The 13,966-nt window shown below is 46.1% G+C and overlaps 1 protein-coding gene across 1 annotated transcript in view; it reads left to right on the top strand.

Annotated features, from left to right (window-relative positions):
• Positions 1-13,966, top strand: part of KIF5A (kinesin family member 5A) — a 28,067-nt gene that overhangs the window by 3,096 nt on the left and 11,005 nt on the right. The window contains exons 2-15 of the mRNA XM_061131417.1: positions 7,253-7,340; positions 7,437-7,510; positions 7,896-8,000; positions 8,254-8,302; positions 8,743-8,798; positions 9,027-9,114; positions 9,405-9,529; positions 9,994-10,098; positions 10,564-10,712; positions 10,817-10,965; positions 11,237-11,412; positions 12,405-12,473; positions 12,849-13,055; positions 13,356-13,502. Coding sequence (XP_060987400.1) covers positions 7,253-7,340; positions 7,437-7,510; positions 7,896-8,000; positions 8,254-8,302; positions 8,743-8,798; positions 9,027-9,114; positions 9,405-9,529; positions 9,994-10,098; positions 10,564-10,712; positions 10,817-10,965; positions 11,237-11,412; positions 12,405-12,473; positions 12,849-13,055; positions 13,356-13,502 — 1,587 coding nt within the window. The remainder of the gene's footprint in view (positions 1-7,252; positions 7,341-7,436; positions 7,511-7,895; positions 8,001-8,253; positions 8,303-8,742; positions 8,799-9,026; positions 9,115-9,404; positions 9,530-9,993; positions 10,099-10,563; positions 10,713-10,816; positions 10,966-11,236; positions 11,413-12,404; positions 12,474-12,848; positions 13,056-13,355; positions 13,503-13,966) is intronic.

Below are 13,966 nucleotides of genomic sequence, written 5' to 3'. Positions count from 1 at the left end.
CACCCCTGCTCTGCTTCCCTCCTCTCTCCCCTCCCCACCCTCCCTCATTCAAGTATCCACCGTATTCTGTCTCCCTTCAATTTCCTGATGGCTGGGTGGATTCGTAACGAGGCAGCAAACCGGGGCCACCAAGTACCTCATTTGGCAAAGCCAGGTTGGGGCCTGCAGCATTACTGGAGCAGAGTCGGCATCGTCTGAGGCGGACCAGGATTCTTTTGATGTCTGGCCGAGAGGAGCAGCAGTTCTCTCAGTAGCCTTGGGGGAGTCTTGTCAAGGAAAACGGAGAGGGGAGGTGATGTTGCGTGTGGTCAGTGTCTCTGCAGCGTTGCCATGGCAACAATCCCCAGGAGTGTCACTATGGAAATCCTTCCTGGTGCTCTCAAGTTCAGTCTCTGCCAAGCGCTTTAGTGAAGGCTGAAAAGGTTGGGTAACTGTGGACCCCTGATCTTAGGCCCTTGCATTAGCTTTAGTCAGCACCCTTGGTGGAAAACACCAGAAAGTGCTGGGAGACACAGTTGGACAGGCGACAGGGACGCTCGGAGCGGGTCAGAGGAGAGCACGGAGTCCTGGGCTGTGGGACTCTGAAGAGAAGCCCTCTGGAGGGGCGGTTTACATTGTGGATCTCAGAAGCATTCCTTAAAGGTGGAAGGTCTCCCTGAGTGTTTCTAACTTACGAGTCTTCTAGTCCCTGACTAATCAAAGTCATGGATTAGTACCTCCTTGGAAAGGATGGATGGGAGAACTGCCTTCTTCTGAGAAAGGGGTTGAGGTTGCAAAAAGAGGGTGATGAAGGGCTTTAGTTCTGCCCAGAAGTATTTGGAGGAACACCCACATGGAGGGAGGAGGGGAAGGGAAACTGTGATAAAGCTCTGATGCAGTGTTGGCACGTCGGTTCTGGGATCACTTTGACAGTGTGGGTCTGGAATCAGATTGCTTGGGTTTGAAACCTTCTTCTACCTACCTTTGAAACCTACCTCTCTGAACCTCAGTTTTCACATCTATGAAATATAATAATAATTATAGTACCTACCTCCTAGGATTGCTGTGAGCATTAAGTGAGATAATGTATATAAACTGTTTAGCATAGTGACAGGCACATCATAAACTCCCAATCAGAGTTAGATGTTATTTTTATTTTAGATGGGCTGTCTCCCCACCAGCTCGCCTTTGACACAACTGGGAAGTGGTTAACATTTCCCCTCTTACAGGTTGTTTCATCCAGAGATTCAGGTCCCTAGGACCTTCTTGCTCTCTTCTTCCATCATTATTTGTGTTTCTTCAACAGATACATTAATGAAGAGCCTCCGGTGGGCCAGGGACTGTGCTTGATGTTGGGGGTTGAGAGGGGAACCTCTGTCTTCAGGAAGCTCTTGGTTTACGTGGTAGTCCAGGCTGTGGAGTGGCCTGGCCAAAGGCCTGGGAGGGAGCGTCAGAAATGGCTTTTGCTAACTGTGCATACACTTCCCCAGATTCTGATAAGAAATCCTCCACAACATACTACAGTCTGACTCAGAATAATTATGTGTCATGAGAGAGGTAAATAATGGTGACGTTTCCCAAGTGAGTAGTCTAGAGGCAAAAAAACGTGGAGAACTACTGGTCTAGTTATTCTTTTAAAAAGATCTGACAGAACAAATTCATCCTGTAATAAACAGAAAGTTAAAGGATGTTCATACTTTAACAGATATAAAAATCTTAGGAAAAAGAAATGAACTAGGTTTGAAACTTAAGGACCCAACCAAGCGTAGGAAGATGGTAGCAGGCCTTCCCAGAAACCCCAGAATTGTAAACATGGCTTTCTCTGCTCATGAGATTACTAAGTGCATCCACTTTTAGCTCTTGGATATTTTTTATCCTCGTGGTTCCAAGAATGCCACGCGTCCTCTCTCTCTGATCTCTCCCTGCCTAGGCTCAGGAAAATGAGTTCCTGGGCAGAAATTGCCTTCAGCACTTGGAGAGCGCCCTCCCTTTTAAAGCGCCCACAGCACCCTCTGGAATCCTGTAGAGAAAGTGTTAGTTGCTCAGTCGTGTCTGACTCTGTGATCCCATGGACTGTAGACCACCAAGCTCCTCTGTCCATGGAGTTCTCCAGGCAAGAATACTGGAGTGGGTAGCCATTTACCTTCTTCAGGGGATCTTCCCAACCCAGGGATTGAACCCAGGTCTCCTGCATTGTGGGCAGATTCTTTACCATCTGAACCACCAGGGAAGCCCCTGGAATCCTGTAACTGGGAGTGTTAGAGCATCGATCCCCAGGTTCCCAGAAGGGAAGAAGGGAAGGGTGGGGTTGGCTTGGGAGTTATATTTAATCCCCTTTGGCTGCATGCCTGGCTTCAGTAAGCACAGATAGACATCACTGATGGAGAAGAGGTGAAAGTCACTGGCTGAGATGGACATGTTTTGTTTGTTTCTGTTTCTTGGCGGCTAGATGGGAGAAATACTGAGTTAGATTACAATTCAGGAATCAAGGTTCAGTTAAAGAATAAAACAACACAAAATTTTAAAAAATATATTACCACTGGGAAGGAAAAGCATTAAGGCCACTTTAAATCTGTTTATTGAAACACTGTATGATTTTATTCTATGTAATAAGAATTTTATTCTTTGTAATAAAGTGTAATGATGAACTGTATAGATAAAAATGGTGAAAAATTTACAAAAGTCCTATGAATAATTCATAAACTCGGTCAACCTTAAAAAAAGAATCAAGGTAGATTTTTCTTTAATAGTAGTAAACATAATCTGGTCACAGCACTGCGCTGTCCTTATTCGCTCAGTCATGTCTGACTCTGCGACCCCGTGGACTGTAGCCTGCCAGGCTCCTCTGTCCATGGGGATTCTCCAGGCAAGAATACTGGGGTGGGTTACCATGCCCTCCTTCAGGAGATTGTCCCAATCCAGGGATTGAACCCAGGCCTCCCACACTGGGTTCTTTACCAACTGAGCCACCGGGGAAGCCCAGGAATACTGGAGAGGGTAGCGTATCCCTTCTCCAGGGATCTTCCCAACCCAGGGTGGTTGACAAGGTTGAAAACAAAGAAAAGCACCAAGAAGAGATTAAAACTCACTGAAAATCTGCCCCCCACAAAATAGTGTTAACAATTTGATGTATTTGTTTCCAGTAGTTTTTTTCCTACATATATACATATAATGATTGTAGTAAAAGTGTATCATAAACTCTACATTGTTTTATAACCTATTTTTCACCAACAAAATACCACGACTATTTCACCAGCATTAAATATTTTACATAATTTTATTTATTTAAAAATTTTAATTTTTGAATGTCTTACATGCACATGTAACAAAATTCAAATGATATAAAAAAGACACACAGTGGAAAAAAAAAAAAGACACACAGTGAAAATTAAGTCTCCTTCCTACTCCTCTTTCCTAGCCACCCAGTTCCCCTTTCAGAAGGCAGCCTTATAGCCAGTTTTTTATAGATTCTTCTAAAAGAATACCATGCATTTACAAGCAGATGCATATGTATTTAATATAGGCATGTACTTGTTTTTACACAAATGGTAGCATACTATACAGACTGTTCCGTACCTTTTTGCTTTTTTATTTTTACTTAACGAGGAGTCTTAGAGATCCTTCTATATCGCACATAAGTATCCATCTCATTCTTTTTAACTACTGTATGATTTGTTGTAGAGATATGCCATAATTTATTTAGCCAGGTCTCTGTTGATAGATATGGATGTTTTGGTTTGTTCTAGTCATTTGCTATTACAAGCAATTGAATGACCGTATGTACTCATATAGTTAAGGGCCCAGCCAGTGCAGTGCATCATCAGACTATTTTTGGCCAGGCCACTGCGGCATGTGGGATCTTAGTTCCCTTACCTGGGATTGAGCCCATTCCCCCTGCAGTAGAAGCGTTGAGTCCTAACCTTTGGACCACCAGGGAGTTCCCCTAGAGAAGGCATCTTAATTGACAGGCCTAGCAACTAAGTCCCATCGTCAAACTATTTTATTTTGGCCACTTTGATAGGTTAAAATGCTAATACAGTCTAATATTCATCTTTTCTTATTAACAATGAGTTGTGCATAATTCATATTTTAAGGGCCGTTATCACATCATCTTGTGATGTTATATTTTATGATAGCACTTAGGTATAATATACTACAGTGAGTGCACAAATCTTATGCAAACAGCTGTATGAATTTTACAATGTATTTGGACACCTATGTGACCACTACCCAGGTTGAGATCTAGAGCATTTTGATTGCCCCTTGAAAGCTCCGTTTTGCCCCCTTCCTGTGAGTTATCACCCCAAGGCAACCACTACTTTGAGTTCCATCACTACAGATAAGTGTTGTTTACTCTTGAACTTTACGTAAAGGGAATAATACAGTTTGTGCTCTTTGAGTTTTGAGTTCTTTCAACTCATTTTTGAGATTTATTGGTGTTCTATTATGTCATCCTTTTAAATAGTAGCAAAGAATAAAACATATGTACATGCCATAGTACTATCAATTCCTTGTATTAACCAGTCCCCTAAATGTAACTTCCTTCTGTTGTTTCAGATACTCATTACTATAAGCAGTGTCAATAATAAACATTCTTATAGCCAAATATTTGCTACAGATAGTTCCATAGTACAAATTCTTAGGAGTAGGATATCTGGGTCTATGGATATGTACAATTCAAGGCTTTTGATTATACATTTCTGAATTGCTCCTTAAAAGTATGGATATACTGTCCTACCAGAAAAGAATGAAGGTGCTTCTTTCACAAAAATTATACCTTCTTGAACCCTCATCTATGCTGGGTATTACAATTAAGTTTTTGTTTTCCAGTTTGATAGGTAGAAAATGATGTTACTGTTTTTTCTTCAAAAATGTTAAACATCTTTATGTTTATTGAACATTTGTGTTTCTTCTGTTGTTAGTACCTAACTCTTGTCCATATTTTTCTGGTTAGTTTTCTTTGTTAGTTTTTTCTGTTAATTTTTTGTTGTTATTACTAGTTTATGAGAGTTCTTTATATAGTACGAGTATTAATCTCTTAGTTTTTAAAATTAAAAATTTTCCTTTTTAAAAATTTTATATTTTCATTTTGGAACACTTTTAAATCTAAAGCAAAAAGAACAATAACAAAAAACTCCTAAAGTCTCACTGTTCAAGGATAACCACTGTTAACATGTTTCTCTATGCAAGGTATACATATATACATGCCTTGTATACATATATAATTCAATGCATGTTTCCTGAAGTGGAATAATCCTTCATATACTCTTTTGTGTGTTTGTTTTACACGGCACACTATTTTAAAAACCACCCTTTCCTTACAATTATTTTGTGTGTACCTTATCATGTTATTATACATTTTTTTTGTAACTCACCTGTACTATTTTCTTTCTTTAATTTCAAAGCACTATGTCATTGTAAAATATTTACATGTCACAGAAAAAAATGTCATAAGCATAAGTTCCTATCATTCTGCTTTCCAGTGATAGTCACCATTAACAGATCTATATACAGTCTTCCATATCTTTTTTCTAAGACTATTCTGTCCCTATGCTTTTTTAAAATATATAATCATGTTATACTAATTGTTTTTATTTTTTCATGTATTTGATCTTGGACATGTAAACCAAACTTGCTCATTGTAATAGGAGTAGATTATGGAGGTATCATAACCAGTATCTTCTTGATGGGTGTTTGAATTGTTTCTTCTTTTTCTTTAATACAAATGGCTACAGTGAACATCCATCTACACACCTCATTAAGTGCTTAAAACAAGTTGCAATATGAATTCCTAGCATTGAAATCTGTGGGACAGAGTATGACCAGTATGGACATTTAAATATTTAATAGAATTGTCCTCTAGAAAGGCCCTATCAGTTTACAGTACTCCCTTCATTGCAGAGAGCACTTTCACAACTTTTTTCTCTTTTTGGATTCTGTTTTTGGGACTTCAGAATCCCTCACCACAGAGAGACCAGATAAATAATCCTGGTTGACTTTGATCATAAATCAGATTTTGAAAATCTTTTAAATATTAAAGACAATATTAGTATAAATATCCTTTTTGCAAAGAATTAAAAAGAAAAACAAAAAATACACTATTTTCTCACTCTCTTTGGCATTAAAAAATATAATACTTGTATCTGGTTTAAAAATGTAAACTTTCCAGGATACAAAATGAAAAATGAAAGCCACCTCTCCCCTCCAGTTTCTGTCCCTAAAGTAATCATTGTTAATATTTTTTGTACAATTCCTTTTGGAAAAAAAGTTTACCTATGTCAATGCAATATTGTAGATATGCCCAGACCCACATCTCCAGCCTTCTCCAATGCTTATGATTTGTCTTAATTAGTTAAAATATGTCTCCGAAACTCTGGTGTCTAGAGACTTGGAAGTTAACCTGTCAGTTGGATAAAGACGGATTTTGTAGCAAAATAATTTGACAACTATGTCATAGTTTCTTTATATCAAATAATGGGAAAATATGACTGAAAAGTTGTCACTTATGATGGAAAGCAAGCAGAGTCTCACTGAATTGTACCAGAGATCTTCCCTTTAATATGATCAGATAGCAAATCTATTCTCTTTGGGTCCCTGGGTTGTAAATATTTTGCATCTTTAGCATTCTTATCAGCACACGTGATATATAACATTACCTGAATTGAACAAGATACTTGTAGGTCTGAGTGATTTGCTTCGCAGTTTCTCTTTACTTAAAGCTGTTTCCCTAAAGGGAGAACTGTTTTTCTGATTTCGTATATTTTTTCACAAAGAGAGAACTTGTGTTAATATTTCCATGTGTATATTTCATTTACACAGCAGGCAACACACTATACATCTGTCCCTAACTTTGCATCTTCCACTTATAATACATCTTTAATATCTTTTCATATCAGAACATATGGATCTATTGAGGAAGATGCTTTTTAACTTAGTGGTAGATTTTTAATGTCGGTATATTGTTCTTCGCTCTCTGCAGCCTGTAGTCCTGTTGTCTTTTCTCATTTGACTTCCCCGGCCGGGGGTCTGGGATGGTGAGCTGGGGTCACACCAAGGCTGGGGTCCTCTCGCAGTATTGCCATGTGACACTCCTCAGTGGCCTTCTAGCCCGCGGGCACAACTCCTGGCGTCAGCACTAAGCTCTGCTTCTCGCTGGTTCCCCTCGTCCCCATTACTGTCCATGAATACAGAAGGCTGAGGGGCAGGTGCCTTTTCAGCTGCTTCTTCCCCACACCTCCCTACTGATGTCCGCCACCCTTTATTTCCACTCCAGGGCAAGCCATATGTCTTTGACCGTGTATTTCCCCCAAACACGACTCAGGAGCAAGTTTATCATGCCTGTGCCATGCAGATTGTCAAAGGTAATGCGTGTGTTTTGGGAGTGTACTTTTTCCAGCTCCCCATTCCCTACCCTACTCCCCTCTACCAGTGGTCTTTTTCTCTGCCGTCTCTTCCAGATGTCCTAGCTGGCTACAACGGCACCATTTTTGCTTATGGACAGACATCCTCAGGGAAGACACATACCATGGAGGTCAGGGTTCTGACTTTTTATGGGAGAGAGGAGTTGGGAGTGTTAATGGGAGGCCAAGGAGTCTCGTGGGGGAGATCTAGGAATGAGGGCTCCCTGGTACGGAGGGTGGGCGGAGGGCAGTGTTACTGTGGAAGTTTAGTGGACTCCCTTCAGCCTGCTGCACTTCACCCCCTTCCCACTATGCCAGTTTTCTTCTTTTACCTGGAAAAGCAGCAGCAATGACCGTTCAAAGGGCTGCTCAGTTCCCTCTTCCTTCCAGTAAAGGTAGTGACCATCCCCTAAGTCAGGGTGGTCTTCTTAGCTATTACCTCTGTGTTCTGCCTCCCTCTGAACTGTGTGACTCCTCTTGAGCCCCAGCCTCATTCGGAATACCCTTCCTCCCCAGGGAAAGCTGCATGACCCCCAGCTGATGGGAATCATTCCTCGAATCGCCCGAGACATCTTCAACCACATCTACTCCATGGACGAGAATCTTGAGTTCCACATCAAGGTGTCAGGGCATGACCGCTGGGCATCCTCTTATGGGGCTGGGAGGGGAGGATCTAGCATGAACCCACCGAGGTCCTGGGCACCCCAACTTATTCTCCCCTGTGGTTACCTAAGTTCTTCTCTGCCAAAATAGTCTCTTCTGCCCTTTCCCTCCCACCACCACTGTTTGAGTGGGTCACATTAGCCTCTGATACCTGAATCAGATTTAAGATAGGCCCCCATCACTTTACACTTCTCCTTTCTTCTTAACCTAGGTTTCTTACTTTGAGATTTACCTGGACAAAATCCGTGACCTTCTGGATGGTGAGTGGTGTGTGATCCCAGTGGGTGGGTCGGGGGGGAGGGGTGAGGAGGGCAAGGAAGAGAATGATCACAGCGTTCGTGGCCTCTGGGGCTTAGGTGCTGTTCGGTGAGAGAGGCAGCAAGCATACGAGGACACACACACTCGTACTCGTGGCCCTTGCCTTCACTCACCAAGAATCTCCAAAAACCGAAAGGGTCAGAAGATGAGCTTAGATGCCCAGGCCCACATACAAACCACCTCAGCCCCTAGCTGGGGCTGGAATCCTGCAGGAGGACGAACAGCCTTCAGAGTGAGCCGGGAGTTTAGGCTTCACAGGGGAGTCCTCTTCCCTTTTGATCACACAAGAGTCATCCATCGGCGCAGACTCCAGGGTCACAGGGTTGGGTAGGTGGGGGGGTGGAAGTGCTGGCCTTGCTCACCCTGAGTTGTCTCGATTCAGTGAGCAAGACAAACCTGTCGGTACACGAGGATAAGAACCGGGTGCCGTTTGTCAAGGTGAGTGCGGGGCCGGGGCAAGCAGGCGGGGCCGGGGTACGGTGAGTGCAGGCGGGCGCAAGAGGAGGGAAGGTCACGGCCCAGAAGCCGGCGGGCGGACAGCCTGGGCTGGGGAAGAGTCTGGGGCCTGGGCAGAGGCACTGTCCTGAAGGGTCATTTGGTCACCGTGCAGGCAATTTAATGTGTAGACCAAAGTGTATGGGGTCACTGTCCATTTGCCGCCTGCAGGGTTGTACTGAGCGCTTTGTGTCCAGCCCGGAGGAGATTTTAGATGTGATCGATGAAGGGAAGTCAAATCGTCACGTGGCCGTCACCAGTGAGTGGGGGACATCAGGGGCTCCTGAGTCTGGCGTCTGCCTCCCCTCTGTGCCCATGGGGGCTGAGGGACTTGACAGTGAGCAGGGGAAGGCTGTGTCCTCCTCCGGAGGAGAGATGCTTGTCTGTGAGACCCTACGCCCCTGCTGCCAGGGATACGTAGGGGCTGGGCTAGTCCCGGCGGACACCCCCTCTCTCAGCAGGTGGGGGCGGTGGTCCGTGGAAGCTGGGGACTGAGGGCTTCGTTCCACAGAGTTTGGTATAAGGACTGTCTCGTCCTGCCTCTTACAGACATGAATGAACACAGCTCTCGAAGCCATAGCATCTTCCTCATCAACATCAAGCAGGAAAACATGGAGACTGAGCAGAAGCTGAGTGGGAAGCTGTATCTAGTGGACCTGGCAGGAAGCGAGAAGGTGAGGGGTCCTGCCCGGGTGAAGGGGGCAGGGAAGGAAGCCTTGGGGGGGTGGCCTTTTTAGAAATCAAAATAACTCTCATTGAGCTAGAATTCACATACCGTGAAGTTCACCGTTTTAAAATATACAATTCAACGTGTTTGTGAGGTTATGCGTCATCACCACTGATTCTAGAACCTTTTCATCACCCGTTAACAGTCAGGCCCTAGTCCCCCATCCCCCACCCCCTGGTAACCACTTATCTACTTTCTGACTCTGGATTTGACTTTCTGGACATTTCACATAAATGGAATGTTGTATAATATTGTGTGTGTAGGGGAGACAGTCTGTAGCAAGAACATTTGGGGGACCATCTTCTTTTCCTATCCCCCTCTCTTTGGACTAAGCCAACTTATGTGGAGAGGAGGAGGGGGGAGCCCACTTGCTCTGCACCCACTCATGACACACCCTCTGTGCCCTGGTAGGTCAGCAAGACTGGAGCTGAGGGAGCCGTGCTAGACGAGGCCAAGAATATCAACAAGTCCCTGTCGGCCCTGGGGAACGTGATCTCGGCGCTGGCTGAGGGCACGGTGAGTGCTCGTTGGGGTCCTCACCCCATCTTCTGCCTTCTCCTAATGCCCTCATCTCATCATGCCCGATTCATGGGTTGCTTCACCCCTAGTAAGCACTACCATCCTTTCTTTCTTTTTTAAAATATTAAAAAAAATTATTTCATTTATTTGGCTGCGCCGGGTCTTAATGGTGGCATGTGGGATCTAGTTCCCCAACCAGGGATTGAACCCATGTCCCCTACATTGGGAGCACAGAATCTTTACCACTGGATGACCACTAGGGAAGTCCCATCCTTTCTTTCTTTTTTTTTTTTGGCCATGCCATGTAGCTTGTAGGATCTCAGTTCCCCAACCAGAGACTGAACCTGGGCCATGGCAGTGAAAGCCTGGAATCCTAACCACTAGGTGCCAGGAAACTCCCTTACCATCTTTTCTGATTCCCCTGCTGAGTTTTTCTGATTTGAGGCCTCCTTTTTCCTCCAGAAAACCTACGTCCCGTATCGTGACAGTAAAATGACACGGATTCTCCAGGACTCCTTGGGAGGAAACTGCCGGACAACGATGTTCATCTGCTGCTCGCCGTCCAGCTACAACGACGCGGAGACCAAGTCGACGCTGATGTTCGGGCAGCGGTCAGTGGCGGGTCCCCTGCTCCCGGCCCCAGCCACTGCTGTGCTCTCCGCTCAGGGCCTCATGAGCCTTAATGGAGGTCTCATCTCTTCATTCCCCTTTCCAGGGCAAAGACCATTAAGAACACTGCCTCCGTGAATCTGGAGTTGACTGCTGAGCAGTGGAAAAAGAAATATGAGAAGGAGAAGGAGAAGACAAAGGCTCAGAAGGAGACGATTGCGAAGCTGGAGGCAGAGCTGAGCCGGTGGCGCAGCGGTTAGCGAGGGGTCCTGCGGGTGCAGGGACAGAGGGGGCTCCTCCGCTCTCCAGGGAGGTCTGTGCTTCTGGGGGGACGCGGCAGAGCCGTCGTGAGGGAAAGCGAGAGGGGGCTGAGTGCCTTTATTCCCCACCCCCAGAGAGGTGGACGGTCCACTTGGCAAGAGACATGGAAGCCAGGAGGGCTCTGCGGTGGGCAGGGCGGGAGGAAGGGCCCGCGGGGGCAGCTGCTTCTGCCCCCGTCCTTCACCTTGTTCTGCTGCTTCGCCAGGAGAGAACGTGCCCGAGACCGAGCGCCTGGGCGGGGAGGATGCTGCCCTGGGCACCGAGCTCTGCGAGGAGACACCTGTGAACGACAACTCCTCCATCGTGGTGCGCATCGCCCCCGAGGAGCGGCAGAAGTACGAGGAGGAGATCCGCCGCCTCTACAAGCAGCTTGATGACAAGGTGAGGATGCCGGGCGGGGCCCGGGGGCGAGCCTGGTGCGGTGGTGAGTGAGGGATCAGAAACGGAGCTTATCCTGACTTGTCTTCTGCTTTTAAAAGAGATGAATGTTATTGAAATGTGGAAGGTAAATAAAAACACATTGAAGAAAATTTCCATCATTCCTCCTCCCACCATTCAGAAATAAAGCCACACAACTGAGATTATACTGTCTAACTTCACATCTGATTTTTTTCCTTCCGCATTATATAATGAGCAGCTTCCTACTTTGTCAACAGTTCTTCACTGAAGTATTTTTAAATGGCTGCCTTACAGTCCATTTATCAGAATGCGTTTAACCATTTATTTATTTACAGGCCTTCTACGGTTTTGTATTTTGTTAGTGGGTTATTTTTGCTGTTATAAATAACTTTGAAGTGACTGTCTTTGTCTCTTGTGCATAAGACTTTGCTTTGGAATGATTTGATTAGCATGGCGTGCTGGGGTAGGATTTCTCAGTTAAAGGATGTGAACGTCTGAAGGCTTTCGCTGTGTCCTGTCAAGGTTATACTAACTTCCAGAAAGAAAGGAATTAAAAAGTGAGGGCAGGAGTCAAGGAGAGAAGCTGAGGAAAAGACTGCTTTCTTTTTAGGATATAGAGTTCCTTTCTTTCCTTTTAAGATATTTATTTGTTTATTTGGCTGTGCTGGCTCTTAGTCACAGCACTCAGGCTCTCTGATCTTCATTGTGGTATGAGGGATCTTGAGTTGCAGCATGGGATCTCTTAGTTGTGGCCTGTGGGATCTAGTTCCCTGACCAGGGATCGAACCCAGGCCCCCTGCATTGGGAACACAGAGACGTAGCCACTGGATTACCAGGGAAGGCCTAGGATGCTTTGAACTCAAAGCCTAAACTAGCTGTGTTTTTATCAAAATCCATATCTGCCCCAAGCTCCCAAGTCTAAACTGGAACGAGCAGCTTCCCTTCATTCCATCTTATCCCCTTGCCTCCGACAGGATGATGAGATCAACCAGCAGAGCCAACTCATAGAGAAGCTCAAGCAGCAGATGCTGGACCAGGAAGAGGTAATGGGAAGGAGGGCAAGACGTGAGAGGAGAGGGCTCTGTCCATCCCTGAGAGGCGTGCAAAAGACCTTTTCTGGAAAGATGGAAGAAGGGGCATTCTGCTTAGCAGTTAGTCACCCCAAGAGACAATAGAAATCTGGGGGCTTAATTAGGGTTTTGCTTAAAGCATAGAAGCTGGAGTCTGGGTGCTCCTTCATTATGGTTCCCTATTTCTGTGAAGCTGAAAGCCCCGTTCCTCTTGACGCTGGCTTTGACCCTTGCCTCTCTCCTAGAGCTATACCTGGGTTGAGGGGGGCTCAGCTTCCCCAGGCCAAGGAGCTGGCGAGCTGGTCACTGGCAGAGGGCTCCTGCCCATGACCCGCCCCTCCCTTGCAGCTGCTGGTGTCCACTCGAGGAGACAATGAGAAGGTCCAGCGGGAGCTGAGCCACCTGCAGTCAGAGAATGACGCCGCGAAGGATGAGGTGAAGGAAGTGCTGCAGGCTCTGGAGGAGCTGGCCATGAACTATGACCAGAAGTCCCAGGAGGTGGAGGAGAAGAGCCAGCAGAACCAGCTTCTGGTGGACGAGCTGTCTCAGAAGGTGGTGAGTGGCCAGCGGGAGCACCCTGGCCTCAGAACACCCTCTGCGTCCGAGGGAGCCCTGCTTCCTACGAGGAAGTACGAGGGCGGCACCGTGTTGGCACCTCTGTGCTGCCCTTCACTTGGTGGTGGGCCCCTCTCCCACTCCATCACTGCACTTTGCCCTCCTGACCACTCTCTCTTCCAGACCCTCCTGCAGCGCTTGTGTTCTCTTGGTAGCAACCGTCAGGGTCATGCATGAAGGGAGAGGTGGGGGAGGGAAGCAGGAAGATGGTGCTGGCATGACCTGCGGGACTGTCCCCAGGCCACCATGCTGTCCCTGGAGTCCGAGTTGCAGCGGCTGCAGGAGGTCAGTGGACACCAGCGGAAACGGATTGCGGAGGTGCTGAACGGGCTGATGAAGGACCTGAGTGAGTTCAGTGTCATCGTCGGCAACGGGGAGATTAAGCTGGTGAGTGGAGAAGGACGTGGCGGCCTTGTTCAGAGCTTTCTGAACAAGGGGTGGGAGGTGCAGGTGAGACAGTCATGTCCTCAGAGATACTGAGGGAGGGGGACAAAGATCCAGGAAGCACACCTCCAAACTAGACACAGGAGAACACGCAGAGGTTTGCATAGACTCAGCTGAAACACACATTTCAGATCTGCATACCCAGTGGGATTCCCACTGCTGGATAAGGAAGCGGTGGAGATGTGCTTTCAGCAGGATTTGGAGATGGGGGCACAAAGTTAGGAATGATACAGACAGATCTGTGCCAGTGACGATGCCCCATCTGGGTGATCAAGTGGATCAGTCTGACTACAGAATATCCTGCTTCTCTACAGAAGGGAAGAGGGTGACTGTCAGAACAGACCGTTGAATGCAGACAGGGGGATTCAGTATGAAAAGCCAGGTGGTACAGAGCTGCTAAAGTTGTT

This window comes from Dama dama, chromosome 3 (assembly GCF_033118175.1).
Source record: "Dama dama isolate Ldn47 chromosome 3, ASM3311817v1, whole genome shotgun sequence".
Classification (NCBI taxonomy): domain Eukaryota; kingdom Metazoa; phylum Chordata; class Mammalia; order Artiodactyla; family Cervidae; genus Dama; species Dama dama.
Note: the sequence above shows the minus strand (reverse complement) of the source record. Positions and strands in the feature narration are given on the sequence as shown.